The sequence below is a fragment of the Penicillium lagena genome, assembly GCF_028827675.1.
Source record: "Penicillium lagena strain IBT 129212 chromosome Unknown utg000002l_segment0_segment0, whole genome shotgun sequence".
Taxonomy (NCBI): domain Eukaryota; kingdom Fungi; phylum Ascomycota; class Eurotiomycetes; order Eurotiales; family Aspergillaceae; genus Penicillium; species Penicillium lagena.
Window position 1 is genome coordinate 480,195 of NW_026623223.1, and position 21,799 is coordinate 501,993.

Consider the following 21,799-nt stretch of genomic DNA (forward strand, 5'->3'; position numbering starts at 1 on the left):
CAGCCGTAGAACGGTACAGAACTTCGACTGACTCAATATTCAGAACTTGATCGGAACTAACCATGGCTGCGCCACAGAGAAGCTGTAGATCCTGATAAGCAAGACTGGATAATGATCTATTGGTACGTAGTTAGATGAAGAGAGGCGCAGCTGGCGTTTCATCAGACCGACCTGGTTACTCAATATGGCTTAGTGTAGTTAAGCCATGAAAATTAAAGTTTTTGTTTCATCACCAATGAGCTTTGAATCTCCGCATGCATTGGGCCCTTGTACAATTGATTGTTTCCATACAAAAACAGACTGCATTGCGAGATCATGCATCGAGAGGGGCTATGTAGTTAGGCATCCAAGTATCTAGCTCATAATAGTAGCCTCTGGCGATCCAGCTTGGGGGCTGGGCTTTCTTGTTTGATTGTTACAAAAAGGCAGCAGAATCCATGAAACCCCCAATCCCAATTCTTTATCCATACCTACCAAAGAACTTTGAACTATATCAAATCCAACATGAATCGATCACAACACCCCCTTGACAGACTGGTTAAAGGAGTCACTTCGGGTATTGGCTTCGCAACGGAAGTGCACGCATACAAAAAAGCGCAAAAAGCAGCCAGAAAAGAGCGGGAACAAGGGCAGCAGCGGCAGCAGCGGCAGCATCAACAAGAACAAGAAGAAACATCGCACTCTGTCTCTCCGTCCCCCCCACCATATACAGAATACCCTCTAGAAGAGCAAAATAGGACTCTTGACGAGAAGAAGGGAAATGGCGCAGCCGACTCCACCACTGCTCAGGAAGAAGTCGAGCGCTCATGGCAACTCGACGAAGCACAAGACGTCATAGTTGGAGGCTCTGAGCCTCACAAAAGCAAAAAAGGAGTCGCTAACCCTGACAAAGTCATTGGCGCCTTTCTTCAACGCCATCCTCCTCATGCATCATCATCGTCATCACCATCATCGCCAGACGGCGTGCATCTCGTGTCCAAACTCACGTACCCGGTTGCTATACCCCAACGGCGTCCGAAAGATAAGAAGCGTGGGTTTATACGCGCGTACGCGCCAGATCTGCAAAACGTGGATATTGACCAAGAGGCCTGGTTCGATTTTATCGAGACGCTCAATGAAGCCAGTCTCGCGAATCCGTGGATTAACGCTATTAATTTGGCGTCGATTGCGGCTTCCCCGCTGCCCTTTGCGATTTCGACTGCGATTTCGATGGCGATCATGGTTGCTACGGATGTTGCGATTGAGGCGCAGAGTCGGTACCGGTTAGATCAATCACCTTCCTATAGTTCTGTCGCACCAAAGGATGAGAAATCATGCTGACATTTTCACTATGTACTAGACAAAACAAAGCTCTCGACAGACTCAACAATGAATTTTTCCGTCCCCGCGGCCTCTACTGCCTCGTAATGACATGGGACCCCACATCCTTTGATGCCCGCACCAACGTCGACGTCAACGCAACCATTCAAAACACGATGGACAGTCAGGGGAGAATGTCCCACAAATTTCAGTCTTCCAACGGCGTGACCAATGGAATGGAGTCTATACAGACTGCAGAACTCATCTTCCCGGGTCTTGACTTTCTCGCTACTGCAACAAGGGACGAGCAAAGGGGATTCAAGAAAAAGATGGAGCGCGGCAAGCTGTTCGTTGATGATTATATGGATCGGAGGGCGCAGACTAAATTTGTTAGTATATATATATCACCCTCTTTCAGACGATTCACTCATTGACCCGCCTTTAATAGCTCACTGAGAATCCAAACAGCCATCTTACCCAAGGCGGAAAACCAAACTTCCTCTCCAAATACGCCGATCCAACCCATCCCATGCATAGCGGTTTATCCGGAAGCATGATGGGAGGAGCTCAACAGCAGAGCCGTGGCTTTGGCCCGAGGGGCGGTATGGGTGGCAGGAGCGCTATGGGACGAGGCCTCGGAGGACGAGGTGGTGGTCTTCTCGGGCTGGTCAGCCTAGCTGCACAGTCTGTTGGTGATCATGGCCAACAAAAAAACGACTACAATAACCGCAGTAATCCACCTGCTCCTTATTCCAGATCTTCTGGATATTCTTCAGCTCAGCAAAACCCATACAATCGGAATTATTTCCCTGGGCCGGATGCTGGTTCTAACTTTGGGTATTATGATGAGCGCGGGGGGAGCAACAACGATACCAGCAAGCCGGTGCTGGCACTGTTGCACGTGGGGGTCTAAATTTGAAAAAGCTTTTCAGTTCGGTACGACCGTCCTTTCACTCTACACCTAATTGCCGGATTGGTTGACACTGACATTCGCATACAGAAAGTACTCTACCTAATGGTCGTCAACATGCCAACTGACGAAGAAATGGCTCAAGCGCAAAGTTTGACTGCTGATTGGAACATTCAGGGTCAGCAGCAACAATTCTAGTGTATAATGTTGAGTTTAGTCGTTTTAGTGACTTGGATTATTATAGATACTGTGGCGTCTTGTTTGTTTCGCAGAGGTTCTACTCAATGGTTTTAGTGTATTTCATTCGACTCAAGCAATACTTTTGTCAATGTACAATCTTCAACGACTGGTATATTACATGAAAGGCTATATGATCTGTAGGGGATTCTTTCCTATGCTAACATGATCATGACATGCTACCGGATGAGATTCCAAGAGGAGAAGTTATTGTCTTGAATATGTACAAATAGGCAGATAAGTACGATACCGCACGTGATTATAGGACCAAATGGAAACGAACAGAAGGGAATGTAACAGATGAAGCTCATCTCATCTAGTGGGGCGCTAAAAGATGTCAGGTGACCCGAATGGGTCGGGCGCTGATTCAGTGTTTACAGTCTTGGCATTTTTACTATAGCTGATTGGTGTTTATCATGAGTAATCAAGCCGCTGAATCACCGACAGTATGGAGTAACTACATGGATGCAGGCACTAGGATTAAGTTCTTCCATTAAGGGGGGGGTTTCTTACCTATTGTTATTGATGTCTTTTGTGCTACCTTCCTGAAAACGTCGAAGAATTGCTGATTTCGCCCTGATGGTGGCACATATGGGATAAAGTCCTGCCTCACAATAATTTTGACTTTAATATATCAATGGATGGGGAATTTTTCCAAGGTCATACATTGACTTTAATCCAGATCTGCGCCTGGCCAGACCCACCTTTGACTTGTGATGACTTATGAAACGCCTATCCATGGACATAAAATTCCGCAAGGCTGGATGCATTGACTGTGCCTCTCTTAATGCATATATCGGCCAGAGACTAGCCTGCTCCGTTCATAAATTAAGTGCACTCGGGATCCAATTCCGAGTTGATCATAACCGATCCACTTCGACACGTTTATATCTGATCTTTATCTCCTCCCTTTCTTCCTTTCTTTTCCTTCAGAACCATATTAATGCCGACTTTTCCTTGACTTTTCTTTCCACTCTCTTTTCCTTTCACTCCTATTTCTACACCCCTAGACGGCTGTTTTCCTATCACCTAATTCTCTAACATTCTTCCTCCACCATGGAGCCACCCAATCCAAATGAGTTGGACTCGAACGTCTCAACCCTCAATGAAGTCGACGGCATTACTCTGCAAACCCCCGATCTTGAAAAGCAAGCAACAGAGCAAGCCCCCGAGGGATTGGTACCAGCCACGGAATTTCCTGAAACAGACCTTGATCAGGGCATCGTCGGCTGGGACGGCCGAGATGATCCAAACAACCCCCAGAATTTTACCAATGGCAAGAAATGGGCACTGCTCGCCCTCATCAGCGCCATGACCCTCATCTCCCCCCTCGCGTCGAGCATGTTCTCCCCCGCAATTCCCTACATGGCAGCCGATTTTGGCGAAACAAATGAGACAATCCTGTCTTTTAGTGTCAGCATTTATCTTCTCGGATATACAGTAAGCCGTAACCATATCAACGAACAGATCTCCATTCATGCAATGTCATATCTAACCAATCTTTGTAATGAAGTTCGGCCCTCTCTTGCTAGCCCCCCTAAGTGAAATCTACGGCCGCCGCATCGTCCTCAGCGCCGCAAACTGGTTCTTCGTCGTCTGGCAAATCGGCTGCGCCCTGGCCCAAAATATCGAAACCCTCATCATCTGCCGTCTCTTCGCCGGAATCGGCGGTTCAGGCTGCATTACCCTCGGAGCCGGCGTCATCGCCGACATGTTCCCCCGCGAGAAGCGCGGCATGGCAACATCCATCTGGGCCCTGGGACCCCTGCTTGGTCCCGTCATTGGTCCCATTGCTGGTGGGTTCATCGGCGAGACTATTGGCTGGCGCTGGGTTTTCTGGCTGTTACTTATTACCGGTGGTGCGTTTTCTTTCGGTGTTGAAGTTTTCAACAAGGAGACCTATGCCGTTGTTCTTATTCGTTGGAAGACGGACAAATTGAACAAGGAGCTTGGTCGGACGGATTTGACGAGTGCTTACGATACGGGCAAGGAGCCGGCATCTGTTAAAGAGGTTCTCGGGAAGAGTCTTAAGAGGCCTTTTATCCTATTTTTCACGTCGCCTATTGTCTTCCTTCTAGCCACTTACATGGTGAGTTTGAGCTTGCAGCCTGATCCGAACCAAGTGGCCTTTCTCTAAATGATTTACTAACAATCTCTCCAGTCCCTCGTCTACGGTCTTCTGTACCTCTTCTTCACCACCATATCCGACGTCTTCACCAGCGTTTACGGCTTCTCCGTCGGACTTTCCGGACTGGCCTACCTAGGCATCGGACTCGGCTTCCTAGGCGGCGTCGCCGTCAACGCGGTGACAAACGACCGCATCGTTGGGAAGCTCACAGCGCAGAACAACGGGAAATTTGAGCCCGAAATGCGGCTCCCGATGATGATTTTTTTCTCTTGCGTCCTACCAGTCAGCTTCTTCTGGTATGGCTGGACCGCCGACAAACATGTCTTCTGGATTGTGCCCATCATCGGAATGTTTCCCTTCGGATTCGGCATGATGGGTGTCTATATGCCGATCCAGACTTATATCATCGACTGTTACCCGGCATATGCAGCGTCCGCGAACGCTACGCTAACGGCGTCCCGGTCGCTTGTTGGTGCGTTGCTGCCCCTGGCTGGTCCGAGGATGTTTGATGTCCTAGGTCTCGGTTGGGGCAACTCGTTGCTTGGGTTTGTGGCGTTGGCGTTTGTTCCGCTGCCCATTGTGTTTACGAAGTGGGGCAAGAGTATTCGGGAAAAATGGCCCGTGAGCCTTGATGACAAGAAGGCGTGAAGTTATTGAGGCTTGACAAGTTCCTGGTGTTCCCGTCTTCTTTCCTCGGGGCATTCTCCTTTCATGAACGACATAGAAACATTGCATATAGACTGCATTAATAGATCACAATCAAAAGTCATTCCCTTCAGTCCTATACTACCTCAAACACAAGAGTCGCAATATCAATCCCCGTCATGAGATCCGGATACTGCGCAATAAACTCCGGCGTTAGCCCCCACCCACTCTCACTCATAAACGTCTCATAAAATGTCTTCTTAATCTCCAACTCATTTCGTGCATCCCGCTCAAGAATGGGCTCACCCCATGGCCACCGAATTTTCACGCAACAAGCAAACATCCCAAACAATCCATCACGATCATCTCCATACAAATGCCATCGCTGAATCAAATTAAGTCGCAGCTTCGGCCACGGCAAGAAATCTAATACCATCGGATGCGCAATCTGCATCTGGCCCTGCACAGGGCGCAGGAAGAACGGAAGTCGCTCATAAGTGGCCGGACTGGCCGCGAGGATCCAGCGCGACATCAGGTAGGTTAACCAGCCGATAGCCAGTCTTTCTGGATCCCGGATTGGGCGTCGTTGGAGGGCTGTGTGAATCATGTTTGCCAGTGGGTTTGTTTTTGTGCCGTACAGGATATCCAGGGGTGAGGCAGGGGTATCTGGGCATGGGGTTATTTGCTCCGGGTAGGCGAACCATGGGCAGGAGACTATGGCGCGGCTGCTGGAGAAGTCGTCGTTGTGGGGTGGGAGTTGGGTCCAAAGGGGGGTTGTTTCTGCTGGGAGGGATTCAGGAGATTGGTATGTTTGTGGAGTTGGCCGGGTTGCTGAATCGGATATGCGATGGTCGGCGAAGTTGCCAAGCTCGTTTGGTGAGCTTGAGCCATTGCTGCGGTGGAAGGGTGGGAGTAGCGATTCCCGACCGTGCGGTCCCGTGTAGAAGGAGGGCACATTCTGACTTGAGTGGTCTACGCCTGTGTTTAAGTCGGTCTCCCATGACTTGACAAGAGATCTGAGACTCGTCTGGCGAGTGAGGAGAGTTTCATTTTCCTTCCGGAGGCCTTCGACGACCTGGAGAAGTCGTTGCACACCCAGGTCGCTATGGTGTCTCTCGCAATAGGCCACCTTTTCTTCGAGCTCGGTGGCGCGCCGCAACCTCTTGTTGCGGAGATTCTGCTGCGACCGGCGATCCCGGAGACGTTTCTTCTCTGCTGAAGACATGTTGGGTTGCAGTCAATTAAGAGATCCGGAGATCTGCAAAGTTAAAAGTAGTTGCGGCTCTTGAAGTCGATTGTGACTGGGGTATCCATGGAAAGGGAACGTGACGCTCGAGCTGTACACGTTGATCAAAACTTGGGTAGGACTCGTCCTTCCGGCGCCTTGGCTTGTGGACATGGACTTTGATAGTACGGTGCTTATCACGAGACGACACTCGTAGCAGAGAGCCAAATCTGGGCTTTGGAGGCGAGGAAAGGAGCTTAATGACGAGACGTGAAAGGGAGACCGCCCGCTCGACCAGCTCCCACGGCGAGGGTTCGCGGATCTCTTCACGATTCGGTCCGACCTTCACGATCACCTCTCGGTCCTGGCGAATCTCGATGTCCGGTATCCCTGGAGTCGACCTGGCGTTGCTTCAGGTATTAGGGCTGCCTACGGCAGGCGATACTCACCTGATTTACTATGAGCTACGATGTACTCTTGTCTTCGGGAATTGATAGGGACACCACAGCAGCGGGCTGAATGTGGGTCCGCCAGGGTGAATAGCGCCTACCCCGGTTAGGTTTAGCAATACAGTCATGTGACCCCTGGCAAGTAAACCCAACCCTTCTCCTTCCATCCTTTACAGTAGTGGTAGCCAGCATATCACTCGGCGACGAAAAACACACACGCTGTACCGTTACGGGACGTTTCGCAATTAGAAACCCAAAAAAAGGAAATTGAACTTGCCCCTCTTTGTACAGGCGCCGACATCCGAAATGGCAAAAGGTCAATTAGCTTAATTGACGCGCCTGGCTCATATATGCTTATCAGACAGAAGGACAATTCACCGTCTGTCATTTTCCGCTAGTATCATCAACTGGTTGATCTTCTCGAAGAGTCCGTTAGTCCGGTATGGCTTATGGATAATATCGTCCATCCCTGCGTCCAACATCTCAGTTTGCTGAGCTGCTCTGACATTTGCAGTTACACCTAGAATAGGAACGTGTGAGGCACTGTTGTCTTCAAGTCTCCGAATTTCCTTAGTCGCCGAGATTCCATCCATTTCGGGCATTTCCTGGTCCATAAGGATGCAGTCAAAATGATTGCGTTGGATCGCCTCCAGGGCTTCATAGCCGTTCGTGGCTTGTGAGACACGGAAACCCAGGGTATCCAACTTGCGCGAAAGTATTTGTCGGTTTATGACATTGTCTTCCACCACAAGAATGTGCCGAGAGCCGGGTGTTGTCAGCCGAACCTGCTCATAAACACGATCCGGCTTGGGCGACCCTTGATCCCTTGGCAGAGCTGTTTCGTTGGGAGCAGGACTCCGGCTTTTCTGCCCGCTCGCCAAAGACCGGTCTTGGCAAGCTTCATGTGCTATCTCTGACGTGTGCCTGTATCGGCTGTCGCTAGTAGCACCTGGTGCCACTTCCTCAACATGGGTAACGGGGGGCTTTCAGAAATTTCAGGTGTCTTCGTACGTTGACCAGCCTCGGTAGCCTCATTGCTCAAGGCTTGGATCCCGGCACATAACTTCTCAATTTGGAACCCATCGTAGCTTGATGAGTCTTCAACAAGGGGTGCACTAGCTCGCCGGACTTTGAAGAAAAAGCCGAACGTACTTCCTTCGCCTTCCTTAGCGCTGACCCCGACTTCCCCACCGTGCAGATGACATAGCTTTCTGCTAACATTGAGTCCAAGCCCAGAGCCACCATAGACGCTTTGCGTCCTGGGAGTCGCTTGGTTGAACCGCTCAAAAAGCCTTTTCTGTGCTTGTTCGCTGATTCCGATTCCAGTGTCTTTCACAGCTGCCATAATATACACAACTTGGCCATCACCCCACTCGGGCGTAGTGGTAGCGTCCAGACGGAGTGCAGCTTCATCGGAGTTGAAAAAGACCACATTAGGGGGGTAGGATGGTGGCCTTTCTGGCGAGGCGCCCATGGAAACCCTTATTTCCCTAGTGCCCTCGGATTTGGCAGTGAACTTGATTGCATTCGACACCAGATTAATTAGTACCTGGCCCATCCTATCAAGGTCGGCCATTACCCATTCAATTCCGGTCTCGGTATAGGAATGGTCCAGTTTGTATTCAAATTGGATGTCCTGTTTCCGAAGCTCAGGCCGAAAAATAGCCAAGGAGTTTCCAAGATGCCGTCTTGGTTGTACACTTCTTGGTGACAGAGTGACCATTGATGCGTCCAGTTTCGAAAAGATTAGAACATCATCCACAATCTTCTTTTGATGCGCAACACACGGACTGATGGTCTCTGCCGCCAGCGAGATGTCTGCCAGAGGAACTTGATTGCCGCCGCTGTTCTGGACTATCTGCAATATATCCTCTGTGCAATGCAATATAGCGGAAAGTGGATTCCGGACCTCATGGCTGATCATGTCGATGAAACGTTCCTGTTGCTGTTTCCGTTCTTTCGCTTCATCTGCAATTTTCCTCTGTGATAACTCGGCCGTCTTCTCTAAAGTGATATCGGCGATAGTGCAGATAAAACCTTCCTTGCTGCCCCAACGAAGACGCTGCATGTCAGTATCATCAAGTGGAGTCAAAACGAGTGCACGCCACAGGGACATTTGACCACGGGTGCGATATTCAATGCGTAACGCATTCCTAGACCTTAACGCCTCGAAATAGGCATCTGCCACTAAGTCGTAGTCCTCGGGATGAATTGATTTGGACCAACATTCAAAAGATTTAACGCTGTGGCATGTTGTTAACTCCCTGAAGCGCTGGTTCGCAAAAACCGGCTCATCTCGGTGGTTGATGATGACGATGCCGGTCGGTAACATATCAGCGAGCTCCTGGGCCGTAACATTGTCATCGAGTGGAATAGCTGCATCCATGACTTTGGTTCTGTGTGAATCCTTAGAAAAAAACCAGGAATATGCCCTGGTGTTTGATAAAGAATGAGCTCAGTCGGGAAACGAAACAGATTAAAATATCTTACCCAATCTTAGATGTATGGATCGAGGGCTTCACAGATTCCTTAAATATTGAGCGACGGGAATTAAGGCTTTTGATGTAGCGCCCTATAGCGCCCTGTGCTAATATCTGTCTCACGGCTGCAATTTGGGGCAAGTGAATGTGATGGCTGCTGTGTCCGGTGCCGCATCCGCATCCGGCCAACTACGCAATGCTGGCTTGACGTCATCCCAGTTTATCCGCCGAGCCTCGAAGACGCCTAAAAGAATATATTTACATGAATAAAAATTACAAGTTGACTTTCAACGTAGTCCTATAAACCGAAATCCCTAGATGACTATGGAAGCTGCATGCTCATCCTTGGCAGTACAATGTCGAACAGAATTGCCATTTACAATATGGACAGAAGATCGGTTGGGAAAGACGATCAGCCTCTTATGAATGCTATCAATGGAGCGTCCCCAATGAATTCTGACCTCCTCAATATGAGATGGTTGTTTCTGGAAACAAAAGACTCAGACATTAATAAGTGGAAGGGTAGCCGATCCGTAGGACGTTCTCTTTTCTTTACCCATCCATAAGCTATTTCCCTTCGCTCTAGAGTAGGAAAAGTGCGAAGATGCATTCGTGACCTAAGTATAAATTTTGGACCCTTGTCTCTACACGGTAGAGGCCGCTTAAAATCCTCTATATTCTCAACCTCTCCATCAACCATCCCGATAACGAGCACACAAATCGTTCATTCTCGACCCATACCTCGCCCAACTCTTTCCACCTGAAGCAGGAGCTGTGCAATGGATGTCTCCACAATTCTCTGTCTGGACAATCATATGTGAGGGCTTACATACGTCGCTTGTGTTGCCCCAGTCCCCTTTCTTCCACAGTGCCCTAGCTATCCTTGTTTCCGAATCAGAAACATTGGCTTCCCTGCCTCGATCGAGTCACCCTGCTTGACCAGGATCTTGTCAACAGTCCCTCCAACAGCTGATGGTTCAGCCCTGACGTTGATCTCAAGCTTCATCGCTTCGAGAATGGCGACAAGATGGTCCTCGTCGAGCTTGTCACCCTCTTTCACCTCAATCTTCCACACGTTGGCGCTGAGAGGTGCTTCGATAGGCATGATCTGGGGATCTATTATTACGGAAATGAAGTCAGTTCTAGTGGCTGAACCCCTTCAATGCCCAAGAATCACCCAGCGAGAAACATGCGATGGAAGTAAGACGGGAAAAGGATAGGATATTACCTTGTAGCAAAGTCTCAATCGTATCACTCGGTATCTCCTTCTCAGCCTTCTCCTTTACCCATTTCTGCATCAGATCATTCTCCAATTGATCCATCTTCGCCTGCGCTTCTCTCTGGCGATCCCTAATGGCAGACACTTCATCCTTGGTCTCTTTGAGGAGTTTGTTGTGCTCCGCCATATCGAACTCGGTTTCCTCCCATTGATACTCGTAGCGCCCACTTTTGAAGAGGGCGAGCTGTTCCCCATATTCTTCTTCTGAAACGCGGTAGAAGGTCAGCTGGTCGAAATCTTCAAATAGCCAAGGCTTATTTGCGCCATAGCCTTGTTTGGAGCCGAGGATATCGACGCCTGGGATTGTCATCCCTGCCATTTGATACCCGCCGGGAGAATCGACGTTGTATAATCTAGCGCGTTTGTTATTAATGTGCTCTTCACGTTTGTAAAGGCCGGAGAAAAAACATACGCCATACAGCTACCTCCCCACGACACCGAGCCGCCCGGCGTGAACACCCGCGACGGGTTCGCTTTGGGACAACACATACGTTGTCGTGGGTCGACGGGAAGAGAAAGAGGAAGCGCCGTAAAGAAGCCGACAGCAATAACCATGAAATTGGCCGTCAAGAAGATCTCCTCAAGCTGAGCCTTCGAGAACGCGTTGTTCTTGGCTATGAAGTCGATATTATCCGGTAAGTATGACGCATACGGGCGTTGCGTCTCCATGTATCTGGTAATGGCTTCTGTCTGTTTCTTGCTTTCGAAGGTCAAGGGGAGCTTAAATAGACGACTGGGCATTCTTATTCGGCTAAGGTCTCCCAGTTCGGATTCGATTGAGTGGAGGTAGCTGAGAAGCTTCTCACGCGGGAGTCTCAAGCCATTGTAATGGAGCATGAGCGCTGTCGGGGTTTCAGCTGGCTAGAACTCAAATTTTGAGGTCAGGGTGAGATTCTTACAGTTTCCACATCCTACCATACCGACAAGACCATTGGAGAAAGATATGTCTCCATGGGCTTCGACTAGGACTTTCTTAAGCGCTGTGACTCTGCACCGATGATTCAGGTCAAAAGCTCCATGGCCATAGTCAATCAGAAGGTAGTCGTCTCCATTCTGAGGTTGGAATCGTGAGTAACAACCCATACCAAAGTGAAGATCTGTCTTACCTGTCTATACGTCACAAGAGGCCTGTTGCCTTGCTCCTGAATCTGATTAACAACGCCGGTGCCCCGAGATTTTCCTTTCAACTCGGGTGGCAGAGAGCGGTTCAGAGGCGCAACACCGCCGAAATCACCAGCCCCATTGCAGGCATGTACAACAGCATCCACGAATGATTCCATATGCCGACGGGACGATATCGCATCCTCCAAAGACACAGCCCTGAATTTCAAAGTATCCCCTGCTTGAAGCTGGCCTATTTTCCAAAAATCACTTTTCACAATCGTGTGACTACTGATAAAACCCCCAAGGTCTGGAGAGTCGACGGGGAAAATAACAGGGTCATCGCCAGTCCAGTTGATGGCGCCTATTCCATAACCATACTCGATCAAGTTGGATGGATGTGCACCCCCTTCCCCGCCATCAGGGCGCGAGAATTTGGGCTTTGGGCCAATCAATCGTATGCCGCCTCTGGCGGCGTTGTGGGACACTTTCCATTCTGTCTCAAATAGCATGTCAATGCTCTCGTCGGCGATGTAGCCCACATCAAATGGACCTGGCATAGAGAGCAGTTCCCAGTGTCTGGGATACTCGGGTATAAGGTGATCTGGAAGTGACATATTGCCATAAGTAGTTGGCGGGTCGGGGGAAATAGACAGCAAATCCCCTGCTGCCAACTGACGGCCTTGATATCCACCAACGCCAACCATAGGAGAAGTCGATTTGGAGCCAAACCATTCCGCCACGTTCGAGAAACCCCCATACACAGCAAGGTAAGCTCTACAGCCGCCTCCAGTGACCTTCCCGATAGTGAGGCGCTGACCGGCGGTAATAGTGAATCGAGACCATCTCGCAACGGGCTGTCCATCAAGGGTGGCATCTATGTCCGCGCCACAAAGGGAGGCCACAGCTGGACCCAGGAATCGCAGATCCGGCCCACTGAGGGTGATTTCCAACGCCTCAGTCCCGATAGGATTGCCCACGAGTGCATTGGCAATGCGAAATGCTAACGGGTCCATGGGGCCGGAGTGACAGAAGCCTCTGCCTAGTGTGGGACGACCAGGCCAGTCTTCGATCAGGGTATATGCGCCACCAGAAATCACATCAATTGCTGAGGGGCGGAAATCAAAGTCATCCAGAAATTTCGTCACGGTATCTCCAGCAACAAACCGTTCATCTGACAGAATACAGGCTAGAAACTCCAGGTTCGTTGGCGGGCCACAGATACGCGACTCTCGCAATATGGTCTGCATGCCCTCAATTGTCTGCTTTCGTGTCGGCGTATGATACATTACTTTTGCCAGAAGCGGGTCTATCGGGGAAATTCTATTAGCTTATCATCATCGTAGGCTGGATCACAGGTGGGATGGGCAGAAGACGCACCGTAATTTGCAGAGACGGCAATTCCTCTATAAACCCATGTGTCAATCCTGGAACCCCGTAATTCTTTCCATTCGACATCTTGCAAAGTTCCAGGACACGGAGCAAAATCCTTAGCCGGATTCTCGGCATAGACGCGGGCTTCTATAGCTGCACCGGAAGGGGCATGGACAGATAAGTTCTCCAGCACCGATGCATCAAGACCATTTTTTCCTGAGACCATGGCAGCAGCCTGTTTGAACATCAGGTCGACGAGATCGATGCCGTAACAAAGCTCCGTGATGCCATGCTCCACTTGCAGACGCGTATTCATCTCCAGGAAAAAGAAAGAGCCTGTTTCGTCATCTACAAGAAACTCAATCGTACCTGCGGAGCCGTAGCGAATAGACTCGGCCAGGCGGACTGAAGCTTGACAAAGCTTCTCACGGAGCCCGCTGTGTTTAGTCACAAAGGGGCTGGGGCATTCTTCAATGACCTTCTGGTGGCGGCGCTGGATGCTACACTCGCGCTCACCGATTGCTACAGCCTTGCCCTGGCCATTACCAAAGACTTGGATTTCGATATGATGGCTGTATGGGTAATAGCGCTCGATGAATATGCCGGCATTCTTGAAAAGTGCTTCGCCGCGCGAACGGACTGTCGCGAACGATTGGCGAACTTCCTGCACTGAGTGGCAGGTCAGAAGGCCCATTCCCCCGCCTCCTGCGGTGGCTTTCAGCATAACCTATGTCTAGATCAGTCCGTCCGTTGTGCAGCAGCTTCCCTCCTACAGAACGAAGCTTGGCTTACTGGGAATCCAAGCTCCTGTGCAATTTCAATAGCTTCATTCTCACTCTGGACCAGTCCTTTTGAGCCAGGAACAATAGGCACATCCGCTTTGGTAGCTAGCTCCCGCGCAGTGTGCTTAAGACCAAATGCCTCGATGCACTCGGGCGAAGGACCGGCGAAGACGAGGCCGGCCTGTGCAACCGATCGTGCAAAGTCCGCATTCTCAGACAAGAACCCATATCCGGGTATAACGGCCTGCGCGTGATGCTGCTTGGCGATGTCGATGATCTGATCCCTGGGCAAAATCAGCGATTCATCTTATGAGGCCGTTGATGATAGAAAATTTGACATACCCATCTAGATATGCCTTGGATGGGGGGCCTTGAAGTAGGACTGCTTTGTCCGCGAGGTGGACATGAGTGGATGCTGCATCGGGCTCGGTGTATATAGCTATGGTTTGGATGTTCAGTTTCCTATTTTGATGAAGTCAATACCTGGAGCCTAGTTCTAAGGTGAAACGCAAATAGTGTGTCTCTTCGGCTGTGCTGGGTTGATAATGTTCGATGATTTGGAAAGCGCTGGCAGACTTACTTCGCCGTTCGGATGATCCTCACAGCAATCTCGCCCCGATTGGCAATCAACAGTTTCTTGAGCGATTCCATGGTCACCATCAAAAAGAAGTTCAAGCATGAATCACGGAACCGGCATCAGCAGAAGGTATTTAATCACCGGCCGCCGATCCAAGCGGCGGAGCGGATATGTTTTATTCTCTCCATTCAAACCAAACTTCTCCTCAGTCTGGCTCATGATGTCATGCAACCTAGGAAATGATCGGCAAAGAAACTATAATCCTCCAAACAGTGGGGCAGGAAAAATGACCCCGCTTCAGCTGTATGCTTTGGGAAGGGCGAGTTGGGGTAAATTTGTTGGAGACCGACGGGAACGAACATCCGGCTCGTGTCTCCCGCGAATCAACTCGATCTTTTTTTTTGCCTCTGGTCTTGCTTTTGCCAATGCCGTCGCTTCCGAGCTGCACCATTTTACCTTCGCCTTCCATACTGTTGCTAGGACTGAACGCGAATGAGAACAAGAAATTGGTGTAAAATCTGTATACACCCGGACTCTTTGCGATAGAATCTAATCCCGATTCTCACTCCTGATCACACTACGTACTGCTTTTTATAGTAGATTGCTATAGTAGATTGCGTTTCATTCTAGAATAGTGAACTACCAGCCATACTTCTTGTTGAATTCGTCGGCCATCTTCCGTGTCGTAGCAACTATCTCCAAACAACCCGGAGAATCACTGTGGCAGCAGATGGACAGCGGGTAAGACTTCAGCGGCAAAGACAAGGTCGATCCATCCACAGCCGTGACAGACTGCTCCTCGAGCTGCTGGCGAACGTGTTTCTCGACATCCGCCGTATTCCAGGGCTTCTTCTTGCGATCGATAACCAGCATCCCACGAGAATCGTACTTGACATCTCCGTACATTTCCGCCCAAAAGTCCACACCTAGCTCATGAGCCGCCTGCTCCATGCATGTACCACTCAGCCCGAAGACCGGCACTCCCTTAGGAATCCCCTGCATCACAGCCTTGGCCACCTCCAGGTCTCTACACATCATGCCATACAAAACACCGTGTGGCTTAACGTGGTTCAGCGGTACCCCCTCGCGATCGAGAAATTCCTTCAAAGCGCCGACTTGGTACACCGTGATAGCGGTTAATTCGTCTGGTGAGAGTTTCATCTCACGTCTGCCGAACCCTTGTAGATCAGGTAGTCCCGGGTGGGCCCCGATTTTGACATTGTGTGCTTTGCATCGCCGGACGGTCTCCATCATGATAAGGGGATCACCTCCGTGAAAACCGCAGGCTACATTTGCAATGTCGATCATCGGTAGTAAATCTTCATCTGGCCCGCAAGCCCAGTTGCCGTACTACACATAGAAAGAAGAGTTGAGTTGCCTGCTGGGACAGAAAGGGGGGTTCAAAGGAAGTTGCTTACTGCTTCACCGAGATCACAGTTGATCAGGGCTTTTTGCTGGATCGGGCCCATGGTGAGCGATGTTCACGTATAGCGGATGGTGCTATCAGTTTTTCAGACAAGGATGCAAAATGGATTGAGAGGCGTTGGCAAGGTGGCAAGATAAAGGGCGCATGATGAATTACATGCTCTTCTGAGCGGGGAAACCCCAGATAAGCATCATTATCTCCAATTCAATCTCCAACTGCTGTTTGACTGGTGATGTCATCGCATATCGGGGCGCAGCAATATGTTCCGTTCAGCCGATTACCAGAACCATCAGAGGATACAATCTTGGGATGTATGGTTGATCCCCACGGGGTGGTCGATACCATCAATATAACGTTTCTTGGTTAATGGTTTACTAATCACTAGGATTAGTTATAACCTAACATAGTAACTAGTTCGCTAAATAACTACCTACTCGCAATTTTATAGTCATGTAGCCTTCAAAATAGGTTTCATATGTCTGAGATTGGCTCAAGTCCCCGCAATATCCTCACCCTAATCAAATACGAGCAGCCTATTGCTTTAGTCACGTCTTAAAGATATTTACAACGCAAGAGGTACTTTCCGAAGGCAAACGTTTGGTAATAGCACTTCTATTGAGCTTCTACAAACCACTATATAAGAAGATTATAAGGTTTATAAGGTCTTGCTACTAAATAAGATCACAGAGGCTATATCCATTTTGAAACAGGTAGATATGCTCTTAAGTATACTAGGGTCTATGTGCTAGATTGCACTTGTGGCAATAATTTGCGATAGAGGCATTTGATATCGATTCGTCTTATATCACCCTCGAGTTCAACATTTAGTCGCATTCTGCTTTATTCAAAATGAGAAGGCATAGAGCTATATTTGGCCCATATTTGGGCGTTGAAACCCTTTTTCTCTTTTCTAAGCCCCTCTCCGTTTAAACTAGTTATTTGTACTAATCAAGATCTCGCTTTTTTAAGTGTCTTAAAGGTTGTCTGCCCTCGATAACACCATATAAAATATACGTAACATCGTTGCTTAAAAACTCCAAAACATTGCACAAAGTGGGTATGTGGCCCTTCAGTAGCTCGTCGAATATGCGATCTCCTTTGTCTGTAGCAAAGTTTCCTGCAAGGTTTCAATTTTACTCTGAAAGCGAGTGAAACAATCCGGCCCAAGTGGCAATCGGAGCAAACTTCCTTTTCCAACTCCCATGCCGGTACCGTCCACAACTTCTAGAATCCTCTGGGCACACTTGGTAGCATCGCCTGGCTGCGTCCCTTTGTTTGATTTGAAAGCCTGAAGAACATTTTCTAGGGGCGTTCCAGCATACGCTTTGTTCATGCCAGCGACAGGCTCGACATAGGCACTCCAGAAATTCGTTCGGAGCGACCCTGGCTCGACGATAAGTACTCGAATGCCAAACGGTGCTAGTTCTCGCGCAAGGCTTTCAGACATGCCTATAAACCTCTTATTAGTAATTCATTCAAAGCTAGCTTTGGGACTTTAGTTCATTGTGAGCATAAGAAACTCACCTTCAAGAGCAAATTTTGTTCCGGCGTATATCGCGCAAGTGGGCAGCCCGTCAATCCCAGCACTACTACTAACATTGACGATGGTTCCAGCATTTCTCGCCCGCATGAAAGGCAAAACTCCCTTTAACACGCGAACGGGGCCGTAAACATTCGTGCTAAATTGAGTCTCAATTTCATTCTCACTCATGTCCTCGATACTGCCCAGTAGCGAGTACCCAGCATTGTTAACAATCACATCAATAACTCCACCAGCCTTGTTTATTGCATCTTCCACAATTTCGGGGGTTTTAGGGCTTGTCACATCGAGCTCGACCCAAATGCCTCCAAGCTTTGAGATCTGTGGGTTGGTCTCGGCCGCTTTAGAACAGTTGCGAGCCGTTGCAATGACCTTGTGGCCGGCTTGGAGGGCTGCCTGAGCAATCGCGGCTCCAAGTCCAGATGATGCACCGGTGATAAGCCAAGTCCTGGATGATGTCATCTTGAACCTGGAATGAAGGCGGTCGGAGTCGTGGTATTTGAATTGTCGTGGCGAGAAGTTCAATGTGGCTTTACCGACAATTCAATGTGCAGAAGATAGTACTTGGGGTGTAAAATATGCGGGTTTGAAAATGGGTTTGGTCAATGGGTTGCCTCACTGTTTTGTAGGCGAGTAAAGCGGAGCTTGTTTGCTAACACCACTAACACCACCAGCTAGGGAAGGCGGATTTTTGCTACTAACGCCGCTAGGTCCGATCCTTTGTTGAGAAGTCGGCCGCTAAACGACCACTAACAACCAGGCGCTACATTTATTAAATAAAATCTCAGGCCCTCGTGAACGAGGGCCCGCCACCTAAATGAAAGCCTCATTGTTGGAGCACTATTTAACGCGTCAAAGATTAATTGCACACTTATGGTGACAACATCAAGATCTAAATTTAAACCATGTGATTACTTATGGACCTTGTTAGCAACAGTCTCGATGACATCTTCCACTATACCGCGAGATGCGTTAGCTAGTCACAAAAGCATATTATAAGATATATGACATACCTGTTTTCCAAGGCTTTGTTTCTTCATCTGTAATAAAGATGTCGAATTTCTACAATATAGTTAGAAAGCTTGCGTCTTGGATTATTATGTTGACTGGCCAACGAACCTTCTCAATTGCAAGTGTCATTTCAGTGAGTCCCAAATCGCTTGCAACTAAGTCCTCTCTAAGGTTGGCCTTGTCGGTCACCTAGAGCCGCACGATGCATTAGTGCTGCTACCATATATATTTCGTCAAGGAGATCTCATACCTTTTCGAGAGGCACATCCAGCTCTTGAGCAATGCATTCATTGACACCGTTTCTAACCTTGTCCATTGCGGACGTCGACAGACCCAACTTCCTAGCAATGGCATCCTCAACATTGAGAATGGCGCCTAGAGTCTGGTTCATTGTGATACTCGTACTTATGTGGGTTGTTCAACGACTTTGGAATAACAAAGAATGGAACGGCAAGGAAATCAAGGAATGGTCTGTCTCTTTTATATAGAGCGAATAAGATTAAGATGGCACCTACAGAACGAGCGGTCTGGATTCGGGAATGTGCTAGAACTGTTTGCAGTGTAGATCCTCCAATAGAGAGTGGGAAGCGAACAATGACTGGTGATTTCCGTCAAGCGGGCAGATGCACCTCGTCGAGGGGTGCAATAAAAATAAGAATGACAAGTTAATCTATCAGATATGCTCGAGGTGATAGTGAGCACTTTGTATATAGATGAATCCCCTTCTTTTGTAGCATCAGTACGAGGCTAGTGTCCACGAAATTAAGTGTTTTCTGCAGCAGAGTGTGGTGTTAAACAGGTCATACTGGCAAAGCTGGGACCCACTTCACAAAGGTGACCTTTGATTTCGTATTCGTGACCCATGATATAAGTCCACGGGACGCACATGTCTTCGAGAGACGTGGGAGGCTCAAGACATAAGACATCTTTCTTCTAAGTGGCGGTGTACATGCTGTGTAACCTACAGTGACGCTTCAAAAGTATTTGCATCCTTATCCCTACATCCACTCACCGCCCTATTCCTACCGCCTATCTGTTTTCCATCCCATACCGCGCGGCTACAGCGCGGGAAACACGCTAGAACTATGAGGTTGTAACGCTCACATTACGCTAGTCTATGATACACTCCTACACAATCTGGTCGCGACAGGGAGAAAGTGTGTAGACTGCTTCTACCCTACAATTCGAGCCCTCTAATGTCGTCGGCCAGCCCCTCGACAACCGGATCCTGGCCGGCTTGGACCACCAAAGGCGGTTCAATCCCCACATGGTAAGCTTAAGGGCTGCTGCTGTCTCGAGAAAGGTGTCCATTGCCATTTTGAAAGCGTCTTCTACCAAATCATAAGTGCTCGAAACGACCCATGGTAACATCTCAATTGCAGATCGCTCATCAAGCATTAGTCGTAATGCGAGACTCGCGTGGTTGAACAATGTGCTCAGTGAACGCTCGGGCAATCCTTGGTACGGCTCCGCATGGGACCTCCAAATTGATGTAACATTATCGCAGATTTGTCGCAGTAGAGAGCAATAATACAGGGCAATCGGATTTTCATCTTCCTGGTCAGAATATAGCTCGCGGGATAGTTCCGCACAAGTCGCCTTCAGGTCTTCCATCCAAGTAGCCTCCGTCCAGTCCTCAATGTAGACACCGCTTGCCCGAGAAACAGCGAGGAGCAACAGCTGTCTAAAGCAACTATACTCTGTATAAAATTCCAGAGCAAAGCTGGGATGAAAGCATTGACCTGGTGCACCCGGGTATTATTGCGGTTCGCATCCTTGAGGTTAATGGTGGAATATCCTCACGTTTTGACTCCCCCGGGTGTTTCTTTTCTCCCGCCCCTTTGGAAAAAGCGGGCAAATAAACAGCATGTCTCTAATACTCGCCTCCAAGTTGGGCCTCCAACCTCTACGCCCACAACAGCGCATGTGCGGGGAATTGTTGCTTTGTTTCCCGGCCCGTACCCGGAACCGCACTAGTCCTTATGGGATTATTTTAAACAGAACCCCTGCTTAGCGGTATCGCGATTTATAGCGAATTCAACTTCATCTTGTAATGAGTCATAGCAGAATACTATAAATCTCCAAGGCGGGGGATATCTGGCTGTCTGGCTTGATCTACGCCCACTACCTTTCGCCATTATCCTCCACAGTTTGTCTTTATTTACCTTCTATGTGAAGAAGGCTGTACTATTGCCGCAAAGGACTGACACTGGTAGGCCCACATATTCTCAGTATGTTCTCCTATGACTCTTGCTCTCTATTGTCACTTCTACTAGCTTCTAGCGTCTATCCTCAATTGGTACCGCCCACTTGAGCTAACGCTGACCTCTAGGGTTTTCATTATATCTTGATTAGTGCCGTTATCCGCACCCGGCTTATATTCTCATTCTTGTGTTTACTTCTATCCCGCTCTCTAATATTCAACCACACGAATGATCAAGCTTCGTAATATTGGTCCCGACGAATGGGAGATATGGAGACATCAAAGACTGGCTGCGCTTACGAATGCACCCTATGCATTTTCATCGAAAATTGCAGACTGGGAGAGTGCGCCGGAGCAACGATGGCGCGACCGGCTTAGCATACATGGCGGTTACCAAGTGGTTGCTTCTCTCCACGATACGATAGTTGGCATGGCCGGAGGAGTTCTACTTGACGAGCCTGAGGTTGCAGAGCTTGTGTCTATGTGGGTTGATCCTGCTGCACGAGGCCGTGGAGTCGGAGACGCACTAGTGGCTGCTGTTGAAGAATGGGCCTACGGTACTGGTGCCACCATTCTTAAACTATCTGTGATAGAGAACAATTACCCAGCTCGTAAGCTCTACTTCCGGAATGGGTTTGTCGACGTTGAACTTGAAAGCGGCCGTATGGATATTAATGATATGTGCAGTGAGAGGGTTATGTTAAAGAAAAAGCAGTAGGATTGGCCCAAAGACTATCAGGCGTCATGGGAGAACGCGCTCAAGATGATAAAAGCTACCGATATATAGCAATAGAGTTGAAAGTAAAACTTATTATATCTCGCAATAGTCATCTGAAAAAGTGGTAGCCTGAACCATCTGCTCAAGCTGATGTTGCAGAGGCTTCTCGAATCGGTGGTGCTATGCTTAGTCTCCGAACCATACAATATGAATGGGCATGGACGAGTCCAAGCAGTGGGAAGTACTTGCGAGTTCTTTTGGTCTCTTCGCTGAGTTCAGTTGCGTTAGCCGTTGAAGAAGTGGTTAATAAGTGTAACATCTCACTAACGAAGTGTAGCTTTGAGGGTAAGATCTCGGTGCTGTATTGCACGATTAATTCTAGCAACCTTCAGATAGTGGTGCTGCAGAAGGATGG

The 21,799-nt window shown here is 48.8% G+C and overlaps 10 protein-coding genes across 10 annotated transcripts; 4 read left to right on the forward strand and 6 right to left on the reverse strand.

Moving 5' to 3' along the window:
• Nucleotides 1-504: 504 nt before the first annotated feature.
• N7510_002926 (uncharacterized protein) lies at nucleotides 505-2,212 on the forward strand (the record flags this gene model as incomplete). Its single annotated transcript, XM_056974853.1, has 3 exons — nucleotides 505-1,262; nucleotides 1,340-1,688; nucleotides 1,748-2,212. The coding sequence occupies 3 exons, from the start codon at nucleotides 505-507 to the stop codon at nucleotides 2,210-2,212; spliced, it is 1,572 nt and encodes a 523-aa protein (XP_056834809.1).
• A 1,290-nt stretch (nucleotides 2,213-3,502) lies between these two features.
• On the forward strand, nucleotides 3,503-5,222 carry N7510_002927 (MFS transporter; the record flags this gene model as incomplete). The annotated part of the gene is made up of 3 exons (XM_056974854.1): nucleotides 3,503-3,886; nucleotides 3,960-4,535; nucleotides 4,608-5,222. The coding sequence occupies 3 exons, from the start codon at nucleotides 3,503-3,505 to the stop codon at nucleotides 5,220-5,222; spliced, it is 1,575 nt and encodes a 524-aa protein (XP_056834810.1).
• Nucleotides 5,223-5,355: 133 nt separating this feature from the next.
• Nucleotides 5,356-6,444, reverse strand: N7510_002928 (bZIP transcription factor; the record flags this gene model as incomplete). The annotated part of the gene is made up of 1 exon (XM_056974855.1): nucleotides 5,356-6,444. One exon carries the CDS (start codon nucleotides 6,442-6,444, stop codon nucleotides 5,356-5,358), a length of 1,089 nt encoding a protein of 362 aa, XP_056834811.1.
• A 260-nt stretch (nucleotides 6,445-6,704) lies between these two features.
• Nucleotides 6,705-6,938, forward strand: N7510_002929 (uncharacterized protein; the record flags this gene model as incomplete). The annotated part of the gene is made up of 1 exon (XM_056974856.1): nucleotides 6,705-6,938. The coding sequence occupies one exon, from the start codon at nucleotides 6,705-6,707 to the stop codon at nucleotides 6,936-6,938; it is 234 nt and encodes a 77-aa protein (XP_056834812.1).
• Nucleotides 6,939-7,267: 329 nt separating this feature from the next.
• N7510_002930 (putative sensor histidine kinase/response regulator) lies at nucleotides 7,268-9,279 on the reverse strand (the record flags this gene model as incomplete). The annotated part of the gene is made up of 2 exons (XM_056974857.1): nucleotides 7,268-7,728; nucleotides 7,812-9,279. The coding sequence occupies 2 exons, from the start codon at nucleotides 9,277-9,279 to the stop codon at nucleotides 7,268-7,270; spliced, it is 1,929 nt and encodes a 642-aa protein (XP_056834813.1).
• A 971-nt stretch (nucleotides 9,280-10,250) lies between these two features.
• Nucleotides 10,251-14,560, reverse strand: N7510_002931 (bifunctional urea carboxylase/allophanate hydrolase; the record flags this gene model as incomplete). The annotated part of the gene is made up of 9 exons (XM_056974858.1): nucleotides 10,251-10,522; nucleotides 10,602-11,005; nucleotides 11,065-11,513; nucleotides 11,568-11,705; nucleotides 11,759-13,062; nucleotides 13,134-13,854; nucleotides 13,920-14,193; nucleotides 14,252-14,371; nucleotides 14,490-14,560. 9 exons carry the CDS (start codon nucleotides 14,558-14,560, stop codon nucleotides 10,251-10,253), a joined length of 3,753 nt encoding a protein of 1,250 aa, XP_056834814.1.
• A 565-nt stretch (nucleotides 14,561-15,125) lies between these two features.
• N7510_002932 (LamB/YcsF family protein) lies at nucleotides 15,126-15,955 on the reverse strand (the record flags this gene model as incomplete). Its single annotated transcript, XM_056974859.1, has 2 exons — nucleotides 15,126-15,836; nucleotides 15,905-15,955. 2 exons carry the CDS (start codon nucleotides 15,953-15,955, stop codon nucleotides 15,126-15,128), a joined length of 762 nt encoding a protein of 253 aa, XP_056834815.1.
• A 1,026-nt stretch (nucleotides 15,956-16,981) lies between these two features.
• N7510_002933 (SDR family oxidoreductase) lies at nucleotides 16,982-17,914 on the reverse strand (the record flags this gene model as incomplete). Its single annotated transcript, XM_056974860.1, has 2 exons — nucleotides 16,982-17,361; nucleotides 17,437-17,914. The coding sequence occupies 2 exons, from the start codon at nucleotides 17,912-17,914 to the stop codon at nucleotides 16,982-16,984; spliced, it is 858 nt and encodes a 285-aa protein (XP_056834816.1).
• A 449-nt stretch (nucleotides 17,915-18,363) lies between these two features.
• N7510_002934 (acyl carrier protein) lies at nucleotides 18,364-18,854 on the reverse strand (the record flags this gene model as incomplete). The annotated part of the gene is made up of 4 exons (XM_056974861.1): nucleotides 18,364-18,407; nucleotides 18,466-18,514; nucleotides 18,572-18,652; nucleotides 18,714-18,854. The coding sequence occupies 4 exons, from the start codon at nucleotides 18,852-18,854 to the stop codon at nucleotides 18,364-18,366; spliced, it is 315 nt and encodes a 104-aa protein (XP_056834817.1).
• A 2,041-nt stretch (nucleotides 18,855-20,895) lies between these two features.
• N7510_002935 (GNAT family N-acetyltransferase) lies at nucleotides 20,896-21,384 on the forward strand (the record flags this gene model as incomplete). Its single annotated transcript, XM_056974862.1, has 1 exon — nucleotides 20,896-21,384. The coding sequence occupies one exon, from the start codon at nucleotides 20,896-20,898 to the stop codon at nucleotides 21,382-21,384; it is 489 nt and encodes a 162-aa protein (XP_056834818.1).
• Nucleotides 21,385-21,799: the final 415 nt, after the last annotated feature.